General features: G+C 39.7%; 5 protein-coding genes and 2 non-coding genes across 7 annotated transcripts; 5 read left to right on the plus strand and 2 right to left on the minus strand.

The window, feature by feature from the left end:
• Positions 1–490: 490 nt before the first annotated feature.
• Positions 491–1303, minus strand: LOC103971257 (abscisic stress-ripening protein 5). The gene is made up of 2 exons (XM_009385237.3): positions 1000–1303; positions 491–910 (listed from the first exon to the last, which is right to left on the minus strand). Exons 1-2 carry the CDS (start codon positions 1243–1245, stop codon positions 725–727), a joined length of 432 nt encoding a protein of 143 aa, XP_009383512.1. The 5' UTR covers positions 1246–1303; the 3' UTR covers positions 491–724.
• Positions 1304–9540: 8237 nt separating this feature from the next.
• On the minus strand, positions 9541–14964 carry LOC135583094 (uncharacterized). Its single transcript, XM_065172777.1, has 4 exons — positions 14626–14964; positions 14411–14556; positions 13935–14053; positions 9541–9920 (listed from the first exon to the last, which is right to left on the minus strand). The coding sequence occupies exons 1-4, from the start codon at positions 14844–14846 to the stop codon at positions 9819–9821; spliced, it is 588 nt and encodes a 195-aa protein (XP_065028849.1). The 5' UTR covers positions 14847–14964; the 3' UTR covers positions 9541–9818.
• Positions 14965–15198: 234 nt separating this feature from the next.
• Positions 15199–18433, plus strand: LOC135652095 (small ribosomal subunit protein eS10z-like). The gene is made up of 5 exons (XM_065172778.1): positions 15199–15328; positions 15413–15461; positions 15553–15835; positions 15942–16080; positions 18158–18433. The coding sequence occupies exons 1-5, from the start codon at positions 15326–15328 to the stop codon at positions 18230–18232; spliced, it is 549 nt and encodes a 182-aa protein (XP_065028850.1). The 5' UTR covers positions 15199–15325; the 3' UTR covers positions 18233–18433.
• On the plus strand, positions 16508–16603 carry LOC135653467 (small nucleolar RNA Z161/Z228). The gene has a single exon (XR_010502430.1). It is a non-coding gene; the product is annotated as a small nucleolar RNA Z161/Z228 (small nucleolar RNA).
• Positions 16714–16807, plus strand: LOC135653466 (small nucleolar RNA Z161/Z228). The gene has a single exon (XR_010502429.1). It is a non-coding gene; the product is annotated as a small nucleolar RNA Z161/Z228 (small nucleolar RNA).
• A 545-nt stretch (positions 18434–18978) lies between the features above and the next one.
• Positions 18979–20323, plus strand: LOC103971296 (uncharacterized). The gene is made up of 3 exons (XM_009385288.3): positions 18979–19599; positions 19674–19859; positions 19942–20323. The coding sequence occupies exons 1-3, from the start codon at positions 19120–19122 to the stop codon at positions 20203–20205; spliced, it is 930 nt and encodes a 309-aa protein (XP_009383563.3). The 5' UTR covers positions 18979–19119; the 3' UTR covers positions 20206–20323.
• A 3297-nt stretch (positions 20324–23620) lies between these two features.
• On the plus strand, positions 23621–25254 carry LOC135652235 (uncharacterized). The gene is made up of 2 exons (XM_065173047.1): positions 23621–24166; positions 24588–25254. The coding sequence occupies exons 1-2, from the start codon at positions 23767–23769 to the stop codon at positions 25187–25189; spliced, it is 1002 nt and encodes a 333-aa protein (XP_065029119.1). The 5' UTR covers positions 23621–23766; the 3' UTR covers positions 25190–25254.
• Positions 25255–26427: the final 1173 nt, after the last annotated feature.

Here is a 26427-nt window from a genome sequence, read left to right on the forward strand (position 1 = left end):
TTTGAATTATAAGAATCCATTTTATAGAATGAATTTTGATAAAAAGAATAAAAAAATAAGATCGAATTAGATTTATTTTGAATGAGGTGATTGATTTTTGATAAGATTACAATAGGATCAAAAATCAGTATAATCTCATTCAAAATAAATAAAATTCATCTAGAAGATACTTCAATATAGGAGATCCCACTGATCCAAAAACTTTCAGTCCCGACACAGACTGGGATAATAATTAATATAGGAGAAAGAAAGAAACTTTTGAGAGTGATGAGTCATAATCAATCCTGCTTTTATTTATTTTCTCCATGAAACCTGCATTCTTCAGTGTGACTGGTGATAAGATTTGGGACAGGCACTTGTCAGCTTTTGTTTCTCAAAGTCAATGAGAGCTGAAACTGCATTTACTCAGCAAAACTTCTTCAAATATGAAAATTAAGTGGAGATTAAATTTTATATTTTGTTATTTAAGTGAAAAACAAAGGAAAAGATGTTCATTATAAGATCTTAGAAAGAACATTTCTAAGAAGCCTTTTTTCTTATTTTTAAGGGTTTTTGATACAAGGATAAAAGAAAAAAAAACAAAAGTACCAAGCATCCCACACTCAACACAAATCTATTTCACATAACACATGCACCCAATTATTGTAGCAGCCAAGGCCATCATGACAAGCCAGCCTCAACTTATTTGGTGCAGAACACGGAAGCCGATCAAAGAGGGCAGCCCCTAAAAGAGGTGGTGGTGATGCTTCTTTCCGCTCGCTTCCTCCGCCTCGTTCTTGGCATCCTTCTTCTCATGGTGCTCGTGGAAGGCATAGCCTCCGCTGCCAACCGCCACCGCTGCAGCGATCTCCTCCTCGATCTTGTGCTTGTGGGCGTGATCGGGGTCCTTCTTCGCCTCGTGCTTCTCGTACTGTTGCATCGCCATGTGTTCTAATGTCAACTTAAATTGTTTGTAGGTGATCATTAGCAGAACCGAAACCTATGATCAAGACGAATTACCAGAGCAAAGGCACCGGCGGCGACAGCGCCCATCTCGCCGAGGTGCTCCTTGTGCTTGTGATGCTTCTCTTCCTTCTTGTACTTCTCGTACTCATCGGAAGCCGACTCGGCGACGACAGTCTCGGTGTAGCCCGAGGCGTAGTCATCGCCGCCGGAGTAGGCTGTCTCGGAGTATATCACCTCCTCCGCGGGCTTCTCCTCCTTGTGGTGGTGGAAGAGGTGGTGGTGGTGCTTCTCCTCGGCCATCTTTTGCAGGTAAGACTGAAACAGTGGTTTGCGACGGGTGGCTGTGCGCTTGAGATGGACGGAGGAGGGCGGGGTACATATAACGGTGCGAAGCTGAAGGGGCGCACGTCCGAGTCGACCGAGTGGACGTCCGTGATCTTCCGGTGGTTGGGAAATCACACTTGGAGATGGATGCTCGAGTCACCCCATCAATCCGATCTGAACCGTTAGATTGTGATAGACTTCTAATCGGACGGCCCGTGACATGGGTCTAAAAGAACCGTCACGAACGTGGAGCGTCTCGAAGTATCACGTCGCCGAGACTAACGGAAGGGTGAGACCAATAGGACGTGGATGGGCCCCACCACGTGATGGTGTCGGTTTCTTTCTTTGGACCGAAGGCAGGGGCCAGTATTCCACGTGGCCCGGAGAGGGACGCGACGCGCACGATGTAACTCGAGGCACGACTGAAGACACGTCGGGTGGTTTCGGTCACGAAACTACGACCAAATCCATCGATGTCTAATCCGAGCGCGAATTATTAATTCGACCCACAAAAGCGCGGGATGTTGTGAGCGGGCCCCACAAAGCGGGCCCCACAGGAAATGGACAAACGGGCATTGTCGGCAAGGCGATGTCCGGGGAATATGCTCGGGTTGATGCTCGGATTCGTCGGTTCCCATCTTGACCGTCCTTCCTCATCATCACCAATCTCAACCGTCCTTTATCTTACACGGGGATAGATCATAATTACCTAAGATCGATTATTATTATTATTATTATTATTATTGTTATTTATTTTTTTAATAATTAATGAAAAATATTTATTATCTATGAATGTTAAAGCTTATAAATCTATGGAGCCCATTTTGATGTTAGTAAAGATGCTTATAATCATGAAATGATACTTGCTGCTTGTTTACCTCTTCATGAAATATATGCTTAGTTTTTTTTCTACTAGCTAGAAAAGATTAAGTCATATAAATCGATTGATTTATATAATAATAAATCACAAAAAGGAAAAAAAAAAAATAATGAAGAAGCCAATTAGATGTAATGTCATGAATGAATGGATGGTTTGTCTATGTGGTGACTTCACATCCTCCAACCAAATCATTGCAACGAAGAAGGAGCGAAGCCCAAAAGAACATAAAGCGATTTGGACGTCAATTCGTGAGCTTATCCACAAAATCATGTGTGGGGGCCATTTCGGCTTATCCACAACATTTTTTAGGCTTTTCACATATTAAGAGCTTTAACTATTCACAATTCCTGCCTGCCTGCCGAATTCAGATTTCGAGAAATAAATAGACTTTAGAGATGGATATATAAATATTTTTGTTCTTTTTCTTTTTGTGAGTGGGTGAAAAGTAGTTGATAGTTGGGTTTTTTAGATGTCACCCGAATGAACACGTCGTTCGTTCATTTAACCTTCCCGACATAATGGAAAGGTACATTTAACTGTCCAATAAACAAATGGACCGGCGGTTGGAATAGTGAGAAAAATATCTCTCTTCCTTTTATGTTTTCATTAAAGCAATCTTTCTTATCATTTTATATAATTATAATTTATTATGATTATAAATCTAATTACATTCATACTTGGTGGATATCATTTTGTTGACTTGACTAACCACTAATTCAATATTTCTTACACTTAATTTTGATCATTCATTCATTTTTCGATACAGAACTAAATCAAGATATTATCTCAATATTTTGTTACATATATATACATTGGATGCAAAGCATAAAACCTAATATTAAGTTCATATCACATGATTGTACGTACACGGAGGAGGGTCCATGGATTCAAGAAAGCATCATTTATGGACCACAAAATGGATTATTCTCATCAAAGACCAACTCATCCTCTTGTCCTTCAAATGATAATCTGCATTTTTTATTTTTTGTGCACTGATAATTAATTAATATTTATTCAGATTATTATGATGTTCAAACAAAAAAAATAAAAATAACAAAATTCAACACCAAGTGCTGAAATAACATTTCTTTGTGGAATCGAAGCTATTAACATTGGGATAATAAACATATGGCTTTAGAGAAAGTGTTGACACAACTTTTTTAAGATGATTGTCTTATCATTAAAAATACCATCAAATTTTATTAGACTCACTTGATAAAGGTTAAGGTTCGAAACATTATTTGATAAATTTTATTTCAAGTCGAGGATTCAAAGCCTCACTCATTCTATGAATATAAATTTTAAAAATTGATCTAGTGATGATATAATAGATATACGATAGAACCTTAAGGTTTTATCGTAAAAAAAATAGAAAAAATGAAAAAAAAAAAATGGGATGATTACTTCGAGGGGATCGACCTCCTTGATCGCTTCGAGGGGATCGATCTCCTAAGGTTTGTCATAACAAATTGAAATAATATTTCATTTATTGATTGATTAATTTAAAGAAAGGGTTACATCACTATTTATAGAGTTCCACCTAAAGTCCACCAGTTGGACTCTTAATAATAAATAAATATTAAATAAACCTCTATCTGACTGAACTAAAAAAACTCAATAAACAACTGATCTAAACAGACTCAATAAACATTATTCAAAAGCTCAGAAAAAGGGTCCTAACAATTCCTCCCTCTTCAAACCAGCATTGTCCTCAATGCTGAGCAATATCAAACTCGGGGAGCTTCTCTTTCAGCACTTCAGTCATAGGCTATCTGCAACGCATCACAACCCGTTGATCAAGGAAGTATGGTATCCACTTTTTGCTGGTGTAAGAAATAGATCTGTCTTTCAGTGTAGTAATCATTGCAAGAAACTCCTGTATAATCAATTTTATCTTTGAGCATTTGCTATCATAAGTTAAAATCCATCCATTAGCAATCTTTACTTTGAATCTGTCACGGCCTTCAATGTGGTAAGCTAATCGGGCTGCAACTTTCCTGTCCAAAAAATTATTAGTGCTACTCGTACCAATCAAAACAGTGACAGGCAGATGCTTCAAAGTTCGTCCGATTTTCATAGTTTGTGGGTTAGCGTAGCCAGCCAAAACATGCACTGTATGTGTGATGGCTTCAATATCATCATCATCTTCCACACCTTTATGATCAGAGTCCAACTCTTCTGCTTCCGGTTCCTCTCCAATTGACTCAATCATCAAAAGTTGCCATTGTTTACATTGGTGCTCCAGACTCCACTTTTCATCATAGTACAAACCCTTTGCTGATCTTTCCTTGAGTTCTTCTTGGGTTAGTCTACAAGTGTTAGGATTTCGATTGGGAGTAGATGGGGTATGTTGCTTACTGATCACTTGTTTATTGACATCTCTGTTTCAATGATATTCCATGCTAATTTTTTCCTTATGCAGGCGTGCAAATGAAATCGCAGCTATCATGGTGTGGGGTTGAGGAGCCTTAACTTCACACCGAATCTCCGGATTAAGCCCTTCAATAAATGTACCTAAAAGTTATCGTTCCGACCAATCTCTAGCTTGATTTGACAATCTTTCAAACCTGTTTTGATATTCCAACACTGTAGAAGTCTGATGAATTTTGGCGAGCTGCCCATCAACATTCTCATATTTAGATGGTCCAAAGCGAATAACAAGTCTTCTCTTAAATTACTCCAACGAGGAGACTCCATGACAGTTTTTACCAATCATACCACTGGATTGCATCTCCCTCTAGTTGGATTGAGGCTATTTCCACCTTGGATTCTTCTGGAGTTATGTGAAAACGAAAAAAATTTTCTGTCCTAGAGATCCAATTGGTCGGATCTCCATCTTCCCATCTCGAAAATTCTACCTTCATGTGTGAGTAGTTTGTGTCATAGTCTTGGGGCCCTTTTCCTGTATTTTCAGATCTGTGCAACGTAGAACTTGAGCTCCCATCTTGTTGAAACCCGCTAAAGTGTTCCAACAAGCTCTTTTTGAAATCATGAAGGGTTGCTTGTAGCCGATTCTCAATTTTAGTTTCCAACGCTTCCATTAGTCGATTCTCAATTCTGGTTTCCAACGCTTCCATTTGTCGATTCTCAATTCTGATTTCCAACGCTTCCATTTGCCGATTCTCAATTCTAGTTTCCAATGCTTCTATTTTCCAATTTTCAATTCTGGTTTCCAACGCTTCCATTTATGCTTTCACTGAGTTATTAGCAGCCATTACATATAGCTGCAAATCTGTATTCTCAATTCATTTTTTTATGCCGGTCAAGGGCATCAATCACTGCCCTATTCAGTGCTGCTGTTGTGACGCAGTCGGTGGCAGCACTATGGGAATGAAGGGTTGTTGCGAGGATGTAGCTGTGGTCGCTGCGTGAGAGGCAACGATGCTTGTTGCGATCGCTGCGTGGAGGGATTGCTGCTGCTGAGGGCTGGGAGGCAGCATCGCCAAGGGCTCGTCGTTGTGGTGGCTGCGATGGCGTAGATGGAAGGCAACGTTGCTTTGTCTCTGTCGCACAACGGAAGGAGGCACTGGTGAGAGGCAGCGATGCTTGTTGTGGTCGCTGCGTGGAGGGATCGCTGCTGTTGAGGGCTGGGAGGCAGCGATGGTGGTGCGGTTGGGGGCAGCGCCACCAAGGGCTCGTCGCTGTGGTGGCTGTGACGAAGGAAGAGTTGCTGCCCTGTGTTTCTGTCGTTGCGTGAGATGAGAGCGCTGAGGCTGAAAGGCGACGGTTGCGATTGCTGTGACCCAAGGAGGTGATGGCAACCGGCAACTGCTGCAGCAGAGGCAGAACAAGAGGGAGGTGGCATTGAAGCGGTCGGGGTTGAGGCTGTAGTGGTGGCAACCGACGGCTGCGGCAACGAAGCAGAGCAAGGGGGCTACGGTAATGGTGCAGAGCAAGGGGGTTGAGGCTGCGGTAATGATGCAGAGCAAGGAGGTTGAGGTGTTGAAGTGGCCGGGGTTGAGGCTGCGGTGGAAAAGAGGAATCAGTGGCAGACGTTGCTGGTCGGGAAGTAGCGGTGATGGTGGCAAGGGGGCTGCGACAATGGTGTAGAGCAAGGGGGTTGAGGTTGCGACAATGATGCAGAGGTGCGACGGGCTACAGCAAGGGTGCGGGCTGTCGAGAAGCAGGGGCGGCGGTGTTAGAGAGGAGGAGGTTGGTGGCCGGGGAGTAGTGGCGGCGGCAAGGATCGACGAGGGGGCTGCGACAACAAAGGGCTCTGTTTCTGTCACATCGCAGAAGGAAAGGTTGTTGCCGGGGTTGAGAGGCAGCAGTGGCGGTGCGGCTGGGAGCAAGATCGTCGAGGGTGAGGAGCAGAAAAGGAGCGTCGAGGCTAGGCATTGCCAGGGGGTGGTCTGCTGGCCAGAAATAGCGCTAGCGGCCCTTTCTCAGTTACCCTGTTTTGGTCGCTGCAAGGAGGGGAGGTCTAGTGGCTGCGGCTACGACTCAATGGGAGGCGGGCTATGGTAGAGAAGGAGGCAGCGGTGGTAGTGGCGCGGCTGGGAGCAGCGTCACCAACGATCGCCGAGGAGGGGAGGTAGAGCGATTGCGGTTGCGACCCTAGGGGAGTCGGGCGGCGGTGGAGAAGGAGGCAACGGTGGTGGCTCGGGTGGGAGGCGACTGGCGGTGAACAAGCGACAGCGAGCGGCCAGGGCGTAGCGGTAGCGGTGGAGTCACCTTGCAGCGGCAAGCGACGGTGGGCTGGCCAGAAGCAGGGGTGCATGGCTGTGGCTTCTTCTTCCTCTTTTTTTTTTTATAGCTACGACAACACTGCAGCGAGAATGCCAAGAATCGTCGCTCTTGCAGCGGCGACGGCGGTGGTCATTGGCTGGAGCAAGGGAAGCAAGGGTTCTCGATTGCGTGTGTAGCTGTCGGCCTTCTTTTCTTTCTGTTTTTTTTTTTAGATGATGATAATTGCAGCAAGAACACCGAGGATCGTTGCTCTGATACCAAATGATAGAACCTTAAGGTTTTATCGTAAAAGAAATATAAGAAATAAAAGAAAATAGGATGATTACTTCGATGGGATCGACCTCCTTGATCGCTTTGAGGGGATCGATCTCCTAGGGTTTGTCATAACAAATTGGAATAATATTTTATTTATTGATTGATTTAAAGAAAAGGTTACATCACTATTTATAGAGTTCCACTTAGAGTACATCACGACTTGGATTCTTAATAATAAATAAATATTAAATAAACCTCTACTTGATTCTAACTGAATTAAACAAACTCAATAAACATTATTCAAAAGCCCAGAAAAAGAATCATAACAATATATTTATCAAATATTAAAAATTTAAGACCTTATTTGATAAATTTTTAAGGTATCGTCTAATCTAACTCGGAAACTTTTACTATTAACAACAATATATTTTTTTAAATTAATTTTATATTTTTACTATATATATTAAACATGTGATTCGATCAATTGACCGACCAACGACCCAATGACCCAAATCTCAACGAGATCACTTCTCGATTTAGTTCTAGTAAGTAAAAATTAAGAAAATTAGTTAGTTTGGTGATAGTATAACATGAGATCATAAATTTTTGAGGGTGTCATTTAGCATGGCTCATAAAGATTTTGATTAACAATAACATACTGAGATCAAATCTCCGTTTATCCTTTAGAGAATATATATATATATATATATATATATATATATATATATATATATATATATATATATATATATATATATATATATATATATATATATATATACAGGTTAATGTATCAATTAACCACGTAAAAACAAACCTGAACTGTTGTAGCTATTCCTATGACCGTATGAGATCTCGCCCAAATGTATCGATGATGTGCTTGCGATGCAAAGGACCACCGGGAAAAGAAGCCATGAGATCATCATTCCTTTTCGCCACTTAGTGGCAAAAGATGCAGAGCACCGGTGGAATGAAAACCTTCTTCTGGCTGACGGTCGAGTAAGAATGCGATCACAAAGATCTCAGAATGGTGACAGACTAACCTTCAGAAAAGGACTGGCTGATATCACAAGGATCTCATAATGGAGACCGACTAGCTTCAGAACAAGGACTGAATGCTTTCTTTCATCACTGGATGCGATGTTGCATTGAGACCTCCTCAATGGGCTAACATGATGTACATTCTTTCAGGGATTTGATTCACGAATCAATCCCAATACATTGATGAAACTCATTTTCTCTTCGATTTTATTACCCGATTTATCGAAAGAGACTTAGTCAAATGATAATACCGGATAAAACTTGATCGAAAATATCGATGTTAAGCTTAAGTCTAATCTAATTTTTGTTCATACAGTTGCGGCCTAATCCGTTGGGGCAAGAGATAATACAAAGGGTTTTGATTTTAAATTCATTTCCTCTTTTTTTATTTTCTTAATTATTTGAATAAATTTTGTTTCTCAAGAATATTTAGTCGAGTAACTCTATAATCATGCTCATACAAAAGATAATACAAATGAAAGCATCATTTAGTAGATCGCTCGGATTCAATCTAGTTTCAGTTGTCGGTAATAACCCTATAACATCGACAAGATTAATTTCCTCATCTTTCTCAATTAATTTTGATTAGTTTTTATTTTTATATATCGCTTTACTAAGGAAGGCTTGGTTAAGTCCCTCGAGGATCACAATATAAGAGTCTCTCCGCGATGGTGCTTGCCTAAGATACGATACCAATTAAATGTCGATTAATTCTCATACAATGAAACAATGATGGCTACACATCTAAGGCCTTATTTGCAACTATTTATTTTTTAATTTATTTACTAATTGTCACTTGAAATTGAATCAACTCAAACCCTAAAAAAATTGAACCTCAAACCAAAATCCATCATATAAATCATATAAATCTGTGTATATACAATACACACAGTTCTATGTAAATACACAATTCAATACTCCAACAAACCAATTCATAAGTCCAATCAACTATCTTATGCTCCAATAATTGCAGCTCAATGCCTACTGGTATCAAACCCTCATCCTAATCCTAAGTAGATTTGATACATCATAACTAGACTAATGTTTTAGATATAAAAATCATGATACACTAATAATTTGAATAGAATTTAAATAAGATTTCAAATCCCTGATCTCTAACTAAATGCACATCTGATACATCATCATCTAATCCAAAATCTTAATTTATTAGTCATATATAGAATGGAGGAACAAAAACAAATCCAGTAACTTTGGACACAAATGCTTAACAACATGGTGAAATTTTAATGATGGATGACAAACAGATAAACTGTAAGGAACATATGGTAATTGACACAGACCAGAACCTGTCAACCTGACTCATTTAGACTGGATAACAGGCAATTGCACTGGTCTGACTTGAGAAACACTTGGCCTTGTCAGGTGTGGATCAAACATTTAACATGTCATGAATACTTGGGGTCAACCCCAGAAGAACAATATATTATTTTTGTTTGAGAAACAAAGTACAAATTCGAACTCACCTCATCAAACCAACCAGATTCCTCTGCCCACCTGAACTCTACCAGAGCAAGGGGTTATGTTCTGAATCTTTACCATCAGAAAACCAACACTACTTAGACACGACGTAGGGTTTCACTTTTCTCATAGGATGACTAAGAACACCAAGTAAAATACATTCACTTTGGATCTAATATAATAGAATGAGATGTCCGCTTTAAATCTAATAGAAAGAGATCGTGTAGAGAAGTTTTCGCTTATGTTGTCTCTCAAATGCAGCAACAATATCATCAATTGCATCCTCCCAGCAGTCTGCTGATTCGATCTACACCATGATATACCTCTTATTAGCTAAATGGTATTGCAGATGTCCATTTCATATTCACAAACAATGAAAATTAGATTTCACATAATTTTTAATTGTAGGCGCACTTTACTATGTAGAAGATAATAGTAACCATCCACCAGTATTTTCCCACTGATATAAGCAAAAGATCAAGTAGCTTACTAGGCTTGGAAATTATTTATATTTACTCTGTAATCTCAGTGGCCATTATGCCAGACATGAAATATTGTCAAAGAGCTAGAGATTTTACCAAAAAAGATAGATTAACATATACTAAGAAATTTAATCTGACAGTGATTTACTGTATAGACACTGTTGTAAATGACGAATGAGATATCATATTAAGAGAAAATTAAAGAACAGGATGTCTAATACAAACATGACATTTTTCATTGAAATAACTTGAGATAGGCAAATTTACATGCACGGTAAGGCAGTTTTCATATATCATGAAATAACAAAATATGAGGACATTGTTAAAGGATTGATTATGTATATGTTTTGCCTTATCTTCAGGCATATTATTGTTCAAAATGGTCTTTCTTCACATCTGAATTCTCTGATGACTTATGAGAGCTTAGTTTGCAATTGATCAACTTGGTTATACTCAGTAACAGAAAGGGAAATTAAAGTGTATAATTTATCTTTTCCCTGTTTCAGACCAAAAGAATTCTTCTGCAAATAACATGATGAAGTCAAGTTTCACACTACATTTCTTTAGAACGTTTGTTTCTCTTCTTCTTAACTGAAGTATTTATTTTTAACAAATACATTGATTTGTTGTCTCTCTCTAGAATTTGTTATTTTGTCCATGTATGACATTCTGTGAAAAGAGAGCAAATAAAATGTCGTTTGACAGATCCCTCTCCACACACACACACACACACACACAAGAAAAGATTTCATTTTTGTTCAAATGATATCCTGCCTGTTTTTTCTTTATTCAAGACCAAATCAGTCTGCTAGTTAAAATAACAAGCCAAATCTCAACATGATTTATCGAGAGATTCATTTTCACTATCCCTATCGAGCCACCTCCTTTCTCCACGAACCTTAACATCTAAAGACTCTCCTAGCATGAAGTACTAGTCAGCAATCTAAAGTCTCCTAGCATGAGGTACTAGTCCAATTTCATTCTTGAAAAACAAAAGATAACAAAGATAATGAATTGACCAATTAAACATGTCTCCTTAATATCCAAGTTGCTCGAGGAACACTAAAGTGACTGGTAGCTTCTCAACTCCTTTACAAGTCTCCTTAAACATGTCTGTGCAATATTAAACATTTGAAGAAGTCACTGTTAGCTTCTCAACTCTGCACACATCTCCCCATCTTAAATACCCTACTTCTCAACTCCTTTATCCATCTATATCCCAAGGTTCACGGAATCAAGATAGGGATTTGCAAAGGGTGATATGACCAAGAATGGTGAGATACGAAGAACACCTAAATGAGATTGTAATTGGTGAGAAAATAATGTAAAATCCAAACATAGTGAAAATCACAAAAGTAGTAAAAAAATACAAAAAATCAGAAAGTGAACGTCAGAAACTAATAAAATACACGTGAAAAGACATTTTCACTTTCATTCCATAAGATCAACTTTAAAAAAGAACTAAAATAAAAAAGATAAAAGGATATCATACAAAAATATTATTATAGTAAATAACCTTTATATGTATGCCATACAAAAACCAAAAACTTATCTACAATTTCAAAAATAGCAATGACCCCCATGTGGCCTCAACGATCTCCATCACTATGAAGTATGAATCAAAGTTCAGAAAATCAGCCGAACCAATATGTACAAATTGGAATTTATCGACCAAGGACCGACAACTGGATCGGACCAGCAACTGGACAAAGTGATTTTGCCATGGCCAATTCAAAACAAAGTTATTTTTTATTTTTTATTCTTTAATTTGGAGTTCTGAACAGCCACAACTATCAACAATAGGTTTATTTTCAAGTCTTCTTTTGCAACAGAGTGTTACTTAGTTTTCTTTTAGATTTGAAAAACTAGATTTCAAGTGTCCTCCTCCACTCTTCTCTCCCTCTTTCTATTTGGACCGTGTAGATTTGTCCGTTGGCATACCATGTGCTAATATGCTGGTATGTACCAAACACATATCAATTAGCCAGCGACCTATATGGGTCTCAGACTGAAAATTGAAGCCTACCATTAAGTATCAGACGGCCTGACCGATATGAGCTTCAAAACGAAAATTGAAACATTGCTCTGAAATATTAGCTAATGCAATATCAAATAGAAAGAACTCTACAGTGAAATTGATCAAATGTAGCATTTCCCTTTTCCTGTCATGTTTTATGTCATAGCATTCCTATCCCTTCATGAGGCTAGGAGCTGTTCTCATCACTCTTATCCCCTCTCTCATTGTCATTTCCTTTTTGTTTCACATGGTGGTGGCCACAAGCGTTGAAAGTGGTCTCTTCCCAATTTATAGTCAACATTGCAGTTCATAGGTTTTTTTTTTTTGTCTTTTCTCCTTCGTATTCTTCTTCTCCTTCCCCTAGTCGAATTGCTATAGGTGATAGCCATCAATGTTCTTTGCTTCCCTTTTCCTTCTGAGGTAAACAAATTGTTAAGAATTGGCTTGGTGGTGTGTTGAGTGTTGGCCAGTTCTTATTGATCAACCTTGATCGCCAGCACCCACACTCAATGTAAGGCATTGCAAAGTTAAGAACCACCCGCCTTCTATTCAAGTGCGTAGGTAAACGCAGATCTGTCAAGTGGACAAATCTGTTGAAGGTTAGGTAAGATTAGTTCCTTGAATATTAAACCACATGGGTATTCAAAGAAAAGAGAAGTCATGGGAACCCTGATCTGATTAGAAGTATGGCTACATAAGGTGCACATCGGTCAAGACAAGTCACTTTATCAAGGCAATGTGATTTGATATTTAAATATTTGTGTGGACACTGCTCAAAAGATTGTTTTACATTGAATTTATGGTTTTAAGTTCTTGAAGTATGAGGGAATTTTGTTCAATGCAGGAATTACATCTTGGCATGCAACCTGTCGATACAGTTAATGTGCCGCAATAGTGGAAATAACAAAGAAAAAGAGAAAGAGAACTTCAATAAAGAGCAGACTGTTGTGCCCATGATCTAACAAATGACACCTCAAAGCTCTAAACCTGTTTGCTGCAAATTCCAAAATGATTCTTAAGTTAAACAACGGGTAATGGTACTTCTTAACTTTGAAGTTCTATTTCAGTCAACTAAAATGCTGATTCAATTAAAATGAATGAAACAGTCTTTAAAGAATGCCAAATGGAACAAAACATGACAAAACAAGCCAGAAATAACCGAAAATACTCTGAACCTATCAAGAAGTTGTATCTCACTGAAACAGCCTCATAATTAACAGACAGGAACCCCACAGGATGAACAATTTTCACTCAACATGGGACAGAACATCTGAAAATTGAACCCTTGATTGTAGTCACATGCATATCAAACATATATAGCTATACATGAAAATTAGAAGCTTGTTTGGGACCAACATGAAAGGCAAAAGGGCTCAAAGGAAACTTAGCCAGAATTTTCTGAAAAGGTGATATAGTGACTAATAAAAGTGTGAAATGAGAAAACATCATAACTCTGTGACATAAGAAAGAAGTAGTTCCGAAGATCTACCAAATTAAATAAGAGTCCATAAGAAGTTAGTATATACATCATTTGTCCTTGCATAGGCACAAGGTTAAGGATGCACCTCTTCTTTTTATTATTTTTTATTTGGATAAGAAAGACGAGCAAAATTCTGAAGAATCTAAGCGAGAATATTGCATAATTTCAATGGGCAAAGTGAGACATGCATAGTATCTGTTAAGGTACAGCACCTGAAGTAATTCAACTACGAGATTAAGACACTCAACATAAGACAGAGGGCAATGTCCAGATGTCACTGATACGACCATCTTAAGCACATATAGATTATCACAAACATAAATCTTAGCATAAAATACATACCTCTTGACATAATTCCAAAGTGAGCTTGCCACCGGTGGCAGCTTCTTCGTGATTATCTTTAACCTCCAAGTTGATGATCAGTACACTTCTTATCAACACTTGTTTCCGATTACTAAGGTCTGTCCAAAAGATTCAAAAACCACTTCAGCGTGTTGCATGCCAAACATTTCCTACGTGTGTTATTCGGGCCAAAAAACATGACGATCTAGGAAACCTGATTACTCTTTGAAGTCCATTTGCTCATGACTTCCATTTGCTCATTGAAGTCATGAGAAATAAAAAAGGTCATCCTTATCAAAGCGATTGCACTTGCATCGTTATGAACCAAAAAGGTCGCCATTAAAGAATGACACAAACAAACAGACTATCAAAGCTTGAAATCCCCCAAATCAGAAAATGCGGCTCTGTGGCCCCAGATTTAAAGGCACAACGCGGACGGCCATACAAATATGTACCAAAGAAAAGGAAAGACCGACCTTCAATGACAATATTAAAGACCTTCTCCTCGAAAGTGACGACGACGTCGAAACAGCCATCTGCGGCATTGTCCTGCCACCGCTGCGGCGCGTTCTTGACGCCGAGGTTCCGCTTGAGCATCGGCAATATCCCATTGCGCTTATACCTGCATCCGACACCAAGGTTCAAGAACAGGGCTTTACCAATAAGGGAGAAGAGGGAGGCATCATCGTACAAGTCGGGATCTTTGCGGCGGAGTTCGTCGTGCATGGACTTGTAGGGGGTGCCGAAGTCGTATACGTTGGGCTCCCGCAGCGACGGGCCGGGGAGCTTGACGTGCGCCCCCGTCCCGTAGGACGACACGTCGAACCCGTGCCGCTTCAGCAGCGCGTGCGCCTCCATGCTCCGGTTCTGGTTCGAGGAGCACACCATCGCGTACCGAAGCTTCGCCCCCATCTCTCTCTCTCTCTCCGTATCCTCTCGCCCCTCTTTCTCTTTACTGGGGTTTTCGTTGGTCTCTGTCGTGTTCGCCTCCCGAGCCGAAGGGCCGGCCTACCGCAAAATCGAAGTTGTGCCTGCGAGTTGCTTTAATAATCGTGTATATTGCGAATCACCGTTCGATTTGCTTTAAAGTTCGTGAACGATGTAGGTTAAGATCAGCCTGGGTCCGCGCCGCAGCGATAGGGAACGGAATAGGAAAAAGGAAGTTAACCTCATACGTGGCCGCATTCAAACAATTTCTTCGTCAAATTGGGAAATCAAATCTAGTCCAGCCCGGTCAATCTGAGCCGCATGATTTAGAGGGGTATCAACGGTCCGATGCCGTGCAATCCTCTATATATGAGCTCGGTCATTTCATTAGGGTTTGCTGTACCTTCTGCCGCGCTCGTTCTCCTCGACGGCGGATCTCGTCCTCCCTCCTCTCCCCCAACAGCATGGTAAGCGAACACAACTAACCTTCTGGCTTCGATATCTCTCATTATGTTCGCCATTCTTTGCCTAATCCATTTCCCTTCTCTCAGATCATCCCAAAGAAGAACCGCCATGAGATCTGCAAGTACCTCTTCCAAGGTTGCGTTTGTCCCTAATCCTTGTGATTGTCGTCAAATTTATGATTTTTGTTGGTTTTGATTTGATTCTTGATTGGGTTCTTCTGGCTCAGAGGGGGTGCTGTACGCGAAGAAGGATTACAACCTCGCGAAGCACCAGGAGATTGATGTGCCGAACTTGCAGGTGATAAAGCTCATGCAGAGCTTCAAGTCGAGGGAGTACGTGAGAGAGACCTTTGCGTGGCAGCATTACTACTGGTACCTCACCAACGATGGCATCGAGTACCTTCGCACCTACCTCAACCTCCCGTCCGAGATCGTCCCCGCTACTCTGAAGAAGTCCTCTAGGCCGCCGCCCCGACCCTTTGGCTCCGGCCCTCCTGGTGACCGCCCAAGGTACAACCTTTTGTTCTTATAGACTCCTAAGGGAAGGGACTAGAACCTATTTCTTTGGTTTATTGAACCGGAGATTTGATCTTGGAATACTGTGAACTGTGGTTAGGGGCCCGCCTCGCTTTGAAGGTGATCGGCCAAGGTTTGGAGATAGGGATGGATACCGTGGAGGACCCCGTGGTGGTCCTCCAGGTGATTTGGGCGGTGACAAGGGTGGCGCACCTCTTGAGTTTCAGCCATCATTCAGGGTAAGGAACGTTTTGGTTTGTCATATGTTTGCTGATGTTATATTCTCGTTTTAATGATTTGTTGAACGTGTTTATGTACATAGATGTGCTACCTAATGAGGCGATTGATTCTTTTCTGCAATGCTTTGTGCTAAGAAAAGATTACCAACACAATTATATGTGTATAATAAATATCGTATCCTTAATTAGATAAGTTGGGCTTACTAGTCTTCTCAACTGATGATTGTATTTATCTAACTGAACATGCATTTTAAAGTTCTGATACATGGAATTTTAAACTTGAGCTTTGTCATTTGGAATATGCCTTCTCCGTGATTTTTAAAAAAAGGGGACCACATTATGACTTAGTTTACATGATTTGCAATATCTTTTTTTTATGTTTTCCTTTGTCATGCAAATGTTTTTGTTGGTGTTGTGTTGATGTATGGGGCCAGATGATGATAATGGATTTTACATCTCACGACGGTCATCTGAGATGCTTTTAACAGTGTCTAGGTCGATGCAAATCCTATTGCTGATGGCTTATTTCATTTCTTGCTGTATACGTTGTGGACCATACTTTGTACCTTGCTAGCACATTCTATGTCATGCTGCTCATGTTTGCAATTTTTCTGTATGTCTTGTTAATTGTTAAAGCTAGATGATGAGAATGGATTTTAACATCTCACGACGGTCATCTGAGATGCTTACAGTGTCTAGGTCGATACAAATCCTATCTCTGATGGCTTTTGCTTTTGCTGATCTCCTTTGTATCTAGAGCACCGTTTGATAAATGTGAGGTTTGATATGTTTTCTAGTAGAATGTTGCAGTGACTGTGACTTTCCATTTCAATAGATTATGATGCTCTTTCTAGTGCTACTTCTTAGGTTGGTGTCATGATCAACCCAATATCTTCTTTGAGCGTTTGTTTTCTTGCTATTAAACTAATATCATGTATCTGTAAACTTTAAGAGGTCAACATGTTTGTTTTATTTCTGAAGTTCTTGTTCAATTTCTATTTTTTAGATTTTGTGTTGCTGAAACTTATTATTAATGATTGTATGATCTTTGTTGAAGAATTGTATTTTGCAAAGGTAAAACTAGAAGTAGGCTAGTTTCAACATCGAGATGACAAGCTGGAATTAAAACTCTATACATTGGTTGTTTCTGTTCTGTGATCTGTTTCATATCTTGATTCAGCAACATCAAAATTTTCACGAGACTTATTCCTCACCCATTATATAGATTGTAGGAGATGCACAATAATCATTCTTGCTAATTGTTGCCTCTCATCTCCAACCTATGCCTTACGGCTTTTTCATTTCTTGCCCAATCTTGATTGATGCATTCCCCACCCAATTTGAGTTGGATTAGCTCTAGCACACATTATGGTGGCACTCGAACCTACTTTTTGTAATTTGGAATCCAGAATTGTAATGTTTAGCTGAAAATGACAATGTCTCACCTGATGTCGACTCCTCCATTGGCTGTATATGAATGAATAAGGAGAATGAGGAGGTGCATTTTATTTAGACTGGTTGGCTATAATTTTGATCCATCGAGGCATTCACGTCATATACTTGTGGCTCGACAACAGATCGACTAGTTCGCAAGTAAGCCAGAAAGCATAGCCTGATATTAGGACAAGGCATGCTTGGTTGTGAGTGTTGGGAATGGTATCTAGGGGCTCAACCAGGGTTGGTGGTGTTAAATCTGAGTCTGTGAGTAGCATCAAGCAGAGATATGTTGAGTAAAGTTCAGATTAGAGAGGAAGATTTGATCTGCAGCCTGCCTTCCTACCTTGTTAGCACGGTGTTAAATTTGATTGCTGTCATGTTTGATGTTTGAATTGTTGCATTTGTATCGAGAGGGAGGCTGGCATGAGCTTGGGAAAGAGATACAACGGTGCAAGTTTGTCTTATTTATCTACTGGGCTTTATCAAATATATCTATGATTTCCAAAACGTGCAGTTTGTGAACAATTGGTACCACTTATGCTTTTTGTTTTTGACTTTTTTAATCTTTTTGTTTTATGAATCAAGCTTGAGCATATCGTGCCTTTTTATCCAATTGTTCCTATGTCTTGGAAAATTGCAGGGTTCTGGAGGGAGGCCTGGTTTTGGCCGTGGTGGTGGTGCTTATGGAGCAGGTCCAACTTCATCAATGGAGTAGATCAAGCATTTCTGGTTTACCTCGTCTCTTGTTGTACTCTAGCAGTGCTTCTATTTGGAGCTTTTTTTTTTAGCCGTTTTTTCTTGACAATTTTCCAAACCATAGCCTAAATGGCGGCCTGTTAATCTCCTCTAATCTTCTATTTGGAAAATTATTCTCAAGTTGTGGCAGGTATATTATTATATTACCCTATTTTGGCAACCTTGCTTCATGTTTGCTTTGGCAAATATTTGCATGTGTTGCAATGAACTTGCTATTCTATAATTTACCTTTTGGCAACACCGATTGGATTGTTTGTGGGTATATCTAACCCTTTCTGGATTAATCTTGTGACCATTTGGGATTTGGGCCTTAATGCGGTTATTTGCATCGATTTCAAAATGTCATTTTAGGTTAATGATCATCCATTTGGATTAATTGTTTGGATTCAATAAATTAATTACTCCAGTCATTTCATGATAATAATAATAATAATAATTGAGGATTTATTCATTTTGGATTAATTGTTTGGATTCAATAAATATATGACTCAGTCATTTCATGATTTTTATAATAATAATAATAATAATTGATAATTGATAATTGATAATCGAAGTTTAGATGGAGATATTATGAATATAGAGATTTGTACTACATTTGGTAAATTAATTGCAACCGTAGAATCATAATCCTGGGAAGCGTATCGGTTCTGATTAGGTTCAATGTCTTCTTTGCAACGCGAAAAGGTGCGACAGTATGTATGGTCTCATCCCCTTACCTAACGGGAGGGGTTGGCAGAGCATGTCCGATGATATTACATCCTTCATTCATCTTCTTGCTTGCGCGAGATCAGAGGATCAGCACGCGGAAGCTTCTCCCGCCAGTTCTTGTCGTCGTAGCGACCAAAGATGCACGCCAGGACCGACTCCGGGCAGACGAGCATTGGTTCATCGTCGCCGCGCAGCCAACCGTTGAGGCACACGCGTCGCCCGTCGCTCGACGGCAGCGTGGACATGGAGACGTTACACGCCAACCCCGTCGTCATCACCCGGTCACGCTCCGACCGACACTCCCACTCCAGGCAGTCCTCGTCCTCGTCCTCCAACTGGTTCTCCGGGTTGCTGATGCCCGACTCCTGGAACATGTCGCCCGCTGTTGGGACCCGAAGTGGCGACCGCCGCCGACGCAGCAGCGAAGGCGACAAGGAACGGAACCAGGCCGCGGTGATCGAGGAGGAACGCTTGCTCCGCGGCGTGGAAGAAAACGAGGGCGTCCCTTATCGGTGCCACGTCCTCAGATTCGTCCTCGCTTTCTTCGTCCTTCTCTCGTTCTTTGCTCTGGTTCTGTGGGGCGCCAGCCGCACTCAGAAGCCTCGCATCACCATGAAGGTGATCTCTTCATCCTCCTCGTCATGCTTCTTCTCTCGATTCGCGATGGCTCTCTAACTCGTCGTTCGCCGTAGAGCATCACATTCGAGAGCTTCTTCGTCCATGCCGGCGTCGATGCGTCGAACGTGCCGACCGGCATGGCCACTCTGAACTCGACCGTCGAGTTCACGTACCGTAACACCGGGAGCTTCTTTGCCGTCGACGTGACGTCGACACCATTAAGTCTCAACTACTACGGAATCACCGTGGCCAGCGGAAACGTAATCGCCATCACTTGACCGTATCAGTTGTTCCGATGGTGCTCTCCTTGGTTCACCTCACCGGATCGTTTCCTCTTTGTAGATGAGCCATTTCCACCAGTCAAAGCAGAGCCAGAGGGTGCTCAACGTGGTGGTGATGGGGAAGCAGGTGGCGCTCTACGGCGGAGGGCCGGGTGTCAGCGGCACGGGCCCGGTGAACATGACCCTGAGCTTCACGGTGAGGTCAAAAGCTTACGTGCTGGGAAAGGTGGTCAAGTCCAAGTTCCACGACGACGTGCGGTGCTCGGTCGTGATGGATCGGACTGAGCTCGGCAGAGCAGTCTCTCTGAAGAACTCGTGCCGATAAAATCGAGAGAGGTAAATGGATGCCGAATCGAGGCTTAGGGAACTAAAGGGAGAAAGGCTCCTCAATTAAGGAACGTAAAGTTGGGTGAAGTAAGCCTAGTACTATTTCATCATTTTATTTATAGTAATAGTAATCCTCCTTATTGCTTGATAGTTTACTTTTTAATTTTATGTGTCTCTTGCAAGTGCTAAGTAATTATTGTTTATTTTCATTATATTGTAAATTAATTTTCCACCCTTTTTAAATTTCTTGGTGAATTCGTTCGTATTATTTTTATTTTGTTCTTTATGTACTTATTTTTTTGTATTTTTGATCATATTTCTAATTTGAACCTTCCGAAACCATATTAAGGAAACTAAGTTTGTCAAGAATGTCTTAGTAGGTAGGTCCCACCACCACCCAAGGAATAAAAAAATCTAATGTTAGTAGAATAAACTTACGGTGGGTAATAAGATTAAAAAAAAAAAAGAGTTTATTTATTTATTTATTTATTTATTTTACTTACTATTTTAACATATTTTATAATGATTCATTCGATCCAAACCAAGTGGAGAATAATATATATCAAAATAATTTTAATTATGAAATAATCCTTTATCCATTCACTAAAACAAAAAGAGTTTTCCATGTACAGTTAATTCTATTTTAAACTTTTACTAACCTAAGCATCATAATTTCTTTATTAATACTAGTTTTATTAAAATTGATTCTAAAGAGGGATAATACATCTATCTATATTTTGAAATTCATCTAAAAAGTTTGGTAAAACACGATAGATTTTAATAAATTTATAGATTTTAATGAGATTCACAATCAATTCTGATACTAATAAAAAGAAAATACAACAATAAATAAATTAATTATTATGAGTTAACAAAATCTTAATTTGATAATAAGGGTCGACCGTCTATTTCTAAGTCAGTCAACAATTAATTCATACGATATAAATTTAACCCATCTTATGGTAAACTAAAGGAGAAACTAGTTCTTGATAAGAGGAGGATCAAGACTTGGGTCATCTACTTCTCTCATTTGCCACCACAAAACCAGCTTTTGGACCAAATCCACAGACTTCTTCTTGTTTTATGAGCTAATTAAAGTTTATTTACCCATTTCAAACATTATAATCTTCCATGGAATCCTGGCCCCGATTAATATTGTGTAATGAAGCTGATGACACGATCAAATTACCTATCGATTATTCATTTACATTCATCATTCGATTGCTTCTCCTTATGATCTTAACAAATAAATCGACTTATCTATTTTATTTTTTTTTATTTTAAATAAACCATTGAATTATAAAATTGTAGAAGTTATGTTCAATGTCTGGATTAATGAAAAACACATTTTGCATATTAAGAATAATGCAGAAAAAAAACACAATTCAATTCTCTTACGGTGTTATTACAATTCTCTGTCTTATTCTTCTGATTTCATCTTTTTTTTTTCTTAAGAGGTAATAGAGTTATTAGAAATGTGGGCTTCTGTCCCATCCATTTCTGGTATCAAACTTACGATGATAAGAATAAGTTTTCCGCATTCATCATTTATCCTTTTTTTTAATAAAAAAATCAATTTTTTTGAAAATCTTTGATAAAATCAATTTTAAAAAGTATAATAATGTTTTCCACTGGAAAGTTGATACAAGTTGAATAAAAAAGGGAGGGAGAGAATTCCTTAATATTAGATAGACATCGATCGCTTTTAATTAGTTTAGGTTATTTCATACTAAGTTATAACGAATCCTATAGATATTTAATAAGTAACAATCAATCATTCTATCAAAAAAAAAAGATTTTTTTTCAGGAAAATCGCCGGTTGATTTTTAAAGTAATAATATTTAATGTTAGGAGATTACTATTTATAATCCTCTTTTACCGTTTATAATCTCATTTTAAATTTTTTTTTATATTTCTAAATTATCCCTTTACAAATAGACGTAAAATATCTTCTTCTTCTTTCTCTTTTTTCTTTCACTTTCTAAACGATACTCTCGCGACAGCAAGAGTGTCGACCGGTGACAACTTGGCAAATAGTAAGATGAAATAAGGGATTATCAAAGAAAAAAAAGGTAAAAATTGATAATACTGGGATTCTAAATAGTAAAATAATATTTTTATTAAATTTTTAAGAGATTATAAATAACAAAAGGATCATGAATTGTAAATAGGGGCTAAGCTAAGCTTCTCCATGTTATTTTCTGAAAATAAAAGTTAGTTCAGAAAATTTATTTTCTGAAAATAAATTTCAGCAGCTCCCAAACGAAATCGATTTGAGAAGAATGATACATCAATCATGTCTTGTTCTTGCATCGATTTTCCACCTCGTTCTTGCAGATGCTGACATTTTCAAGTGTCTTTCACGAATTAATGAGGGCGTTTGTGCTCTTCACCAACGACCGTTTCTTGACAAAGCGGTGAGCGGCTCTCCGCGACCGACGAATTTGGCAGACATCCACATGCTGTTAATGCCACTTATCCTCTACATTTCCCTCGCCATTATGATCGCATGGCTTCGTACGCTAGATGGGATCAGTCTTCTTGAAGCCGACTCAGAGAGTGTAGTGTCCTTCCGGTGACAGCATCATAACGTCGATGGAGCCATGCCAAAGAGGCAGCTGCGGTGTGTAGGCTCCACGACAAGTAACAGTAACCGTTGGCAACTTTGCAACTATATTTTGGTGTTCTCAGTAGAGTTACATCTCAAGACTGGAGCTGTTCAAACTCTGGACATCATATACCTCATCAGCCAGTCTTTTCTTCCCAAGGAAGAAGTAAGCAATAGCTAAGACTGTCAGCAACTTTCAATGGCGAATAGAATAAATAGATGGCAGCTAATTTTATCTGTAATAAGAGAATTCCACAAGTCAGTCAAAAGCGGCAGCTGTGTCTTGCCATTTTTTTTTTTGCCACCTCTATTCAAACTTACTAGCCGTTCTTGTTTTTGTTACTGAGGGCGCCTCCTTTTGCTTTTTGCAGAGGCAAGATTTGAGGTGTGATCGAGCTCGTTCGACCGATCCATGAACAGTAGTAACACACTGCCTAAAAGGCTCACACGAAGGGATCTTTCGAGTGGCCTTCAGAAACTCTAGTTTCGGTTTGGGCATCTTTCGTTGCTGCCCAAGTTAATTGCAGATATAACCGAGTAGTATTACCACTCATGGCCGGCCGATGACCATCGTTTCCTCCTACCACCACTAGTAGTAGTCTCCTTGGAGGTCCACCTGGTCTCAGTTGTCACATTCTAGTATTCCTTTTGCCAGTACCTTCACTACATACACTGGTGTTGTCGCTGCAAGCACCATCGCAAAAGAAGTGTACACCACATCACACAAAAAAGTATATGCCCTCTAAATACCAAGAAGAAGTAGTAAGAGCAGATACCAAATAGAGAGAGGGAACTGCAATGGCCGAAACAGGTGATGCCAGTCGAACCCTCAGGACAAGCAACTTACCTTCTTGGATAGTCCTGAGAAGCTTGCTTTCATGTAAAGGTAAGAACGATGTACGAGGGAAGAAGAAGAGCAAGAAGAATGGATGCTCCGAGTCCTTGGGTAGAATGAGGGAGAACTCCAGTCTCGTAAGGCCAGAGATGGCCACACCTGAGGTTGGTAAGAAGCTGCCTGCGGCGAGCACATGCAATGCTTGCAGTAGATACTTGAGATCTCCTTGTAAGGATATCGGTGGAGGAGACATCTCCACATCCTTTGCTTCTTATTCTTCTGCCTCCATCAATGCCTCTGCCATTTCTTCGTCTTCTTCCTCTCTCGGAGGATCTTTTAGAGGAATGCACCTGAGGAGGTTTTCTGGCTGCTACGAGTGTCATCTGTCGGTCGATCCCATCAACGGACCTTCCGGGGATCCTTCCATGAGGGCTATCACCTGCACTTCTCCTGGCTGTGGGGAGATCTTTCTGAGACCCGAGTCTTTGGAGCTCCACCGGGCAATTAGACATGCAGGTAAATATGTTCTCAGCTTCTTTTTCTCTTTGAGACCAATTTTTGTCACACAATTCATTTCATTTCCCAAATTATTTTAACCAAAATAATAATAATAATAATAATAATAATAATAATAATAATAATAATAATAATAATAATAATAAAGAGTAGATAATTCAAGCATTCATATTGCAATTTCAATATCTTCCAATCTCATCTCTGGCCTATGGTGGTGGTATTATTAAACTGATTGTGATGAACAAGCAAGCCTATATAGTCCTTCATACAAAGGTGGCATTCTAAGTTTCAGGTGAAATTGTTGGAATGGAATTCAAATTTGAGTTTCAATTATCTAAATTAACTAACTATGATTATAAAGAAATTTGGAACGTTCACTACAAAATCTGATCCTGTATTTGCCTTTCCCTGCAATAAATAGTATCTGAATTGGGACCTGAAGACACAAGCAGAAACATAATTGAGATCATTTTCCAGTCAAGCTGGCTCAAGAATCAAACCCCGGTTTGCAAGATAGAGAGGATACTGAAGGTCCACAACACCCAGAAGGCCATAGCAAGGTTTGAGGACTACAGAGACTCCATAAAGGCTAAAGCCAACAAGCTCACGAAAAAACATCCAAGGTGTGTTGCTGATGGGAATGAGCTCCTGAGGTTCCACTGTGCCACTTTTGCATGCTCCCTCGGCATCAATGGATCCACCAATCTGTGCCAATCGATCAAACACTGCAACGTGTGCAGCATCATAAGAGACGGGTTCAAAGTCGAGGAGCAAGGGAGGATTCAAACAATGGCTACGAGCGGGAGGGCGCATGACATGGCTCGTATCTCGTCGGATCATGAGAAGAGGGCGATGCTGGTTTGCAGGGTAATCGCAGGAAGAGTGAAGAAGAACCAAGATGCCGTGGAGGAATTTGATTCGATGGCTGGACCGGCAGTAACGTATTCGAATTTAGATCAGCTCTTTGTCTTCAATCCTAATGCCATCTTGCCTTGCTTTGTTGTGATCTATACGAGTTTTTAGTGCCATCGATCATTGTAAATCTCGAGTTGCAAGTTCTGCTGCTCTTCTTGGGTTCATTGTTCTGCTACCTATCTCAGCACTGCAAGTTGTGTTAAACTCAAGCAATATAGTCTTTCGGATTTTTGCTTCAAAATGTGAGGTTTAATGCACTCAGCATATCTGAGAACAGAGAAATTACTGTCAGGAGTTCATTAAGCTCAAAATTTCTTGAATTCTTGTCATGTCATTTATTTCCTATTTCGAGTTTGAATAGATCATAAACCTTCATAATGTTCAGGCGGGCTTTCATAGTAAAAATTATTGCAAATTGTTGTAAACTACAAATAGCCATAATAATCATCCACAGTAAATCATTTTGGAAGGAAAGCAACAAAAATCTAAAGTAGCTTACACCCAACTTTTGAAACACTACCTCATGTTAAACTGGATATTGTGAATCTACAAAAAGGATACAAAATGCGACAAAGCTAAATAACCCTCAGGACACAGATAAAAATCACAGTATGATTCATTCTGATTTAGCAAAAGAATCTCTTATCCGAAGCATTTTCCTTCCAATTAGTAATGGTTTATATTCCAAACTAGTAGTCAGTTCTCCAGCTGGTGTAGACCTTTATCCCATGAAATGGTATGTGAAACTTGTACTTGCAAGTGTTGTTTATTAGTTTGATGTAGCTTTCTTAAGTGTCATCATCTGACTTGTTTTGTGTGTGTAGTCTTAAAGTTATGGCACAGGCTAACAAAAAGAATCAGACGTCCAAGCCGTTGGTCTTATCTTTGTTCTACAGAAACAACTGTGCTCATCTAATCTGTGGTACATATAGTGACTACATTATTGTAGCTTGTTTCAGACAAAAGTAAAATAAAGTGTGGAATCATCTGACAAAGAACTCCAGGACAAGTCCTAGCTCTTCTGGAGCTGCCAAGCCCTGTGCTGCTGCTGCTGCTGCTCTGGTAAAGAAAGAGTTATGGTATAGTTAAAGAGGAGGGCTGAGAGCTGTCTCATGCGACAGGGCAGCATGAACAAGCTGCAAATTGTCTCTATTCAGCATGATATTGGACGGCAATAAAGACTGAGGTTTCACAGCTCATGGCCATTACCTCCATTTGGATGCTAGCGAAGTTTAGCTTGCAAGACAGAGATAGGGTGCAGAAGAGTTTGAGGTCAGGGCTATGTAGGTAGCTGTTACTGCCTGAACAGTGATTTCACACAAATGAGCCTTGTTAAGGTTGTTGAA

The sequence above is a fragment of the Musa acuminata genome, chromosome BXJ3-11, assembly GCF_036884655.1.
Source record: "Musa acuminata AAA Group cultivar baxijiao chromosome BXJ3-11, Cavendish_Baxijiao_AAA, whole genome shotgun sequence".
Taxonomy (NCBI): Eukaryota; Viridiplantae; Streptophyta; class Magnoliopsida; order Zingiberales; family Musaceae; genus Musa; species Musa acuminata.

Coding starts and splice junctions, on each gene's coding strand:
- LOC103971296 (XM_009385288.3), top strand. CDS start 19,120: ATGCACGCCAGGACCGACTCCGGGCAGACGAGCATTGGTTCATCGTCG. Junction 19,600..19,673: donor AGCCTCGCATCACCATGAAG/GTGATCTCTTCA, acceptor CGTTCGCCGTAG/AGCATCACATTCGAGAGCTT. Junction 19,860..19,941: donor TCACCGTGGCCAGCGGAAAC/GTAATCGCCATC, acceptor TCCTCTTTGTAG/ATGAGCCATTTCCACCAGTC.
- LOC103971257 (XM_009385237.3), bottom strand. CDS start 1,245: ATGGCCGAGGAGAAGCACCACCACCACCTCTTCCACCACCACAAGGAG. Junction 911..999: donor CCGCCGGTGCCTTTGCTCTG/GTAATTCGTCTT, acceptor GCGATGCAACAG/TACGAGAAGCACGAGGCGAA.
- LOC135652095 (XM_065172778.1), top strand. Junction 15,462..15,552: donor CTGCAAGTACCTCTTCCAAG/GTTGCGTTTGTC, acceptor CTTCTGGCTCAG/AGGGGGTGCTGTACGCGAAG. Junction 15,836..15,941: donor CCTCCTGGTGACCGCCCAAG/GTACAACCTTTT, acceptor AACTGTGGTTAG/GGGCCCGCCTCGCTTTGAAG.
- LOC135652235 (XM_065173047.1), top strand. CDS start 23,767: ATGAGGGAGAACTCCAGTCTCGTAAGGCCAGAGATGGCCACACCTGAG. Junction 24,167..24,587: donor CCGGGCAATTAGACATGCAG/GTAAATATGTTC, acceptor TGCAATAAATAG/TATCTGAATTGGGACCTGAA.
- LOC135583094 (XM_065172777.1), bottom strand. CDS start 14,846: ATGGGGGCGAAGCTTCGGTACGCGATGGTGTGCTCCTCGAACCAGAAC. Junction 14,557..14,625: donor CGCCGCAAAGATCCCGACTT/GTACGATGATGC, acceptor TGTCGGATGCAG/GTATAAGCGCAATGGGATAT. Junction 9,921..13,934: donor CTTTGGAATTATGTCAAGAG/GTATGTATTTTA, acceptor ATCATGGTGTAG/ATCGAATCAGCAGACTGCTG.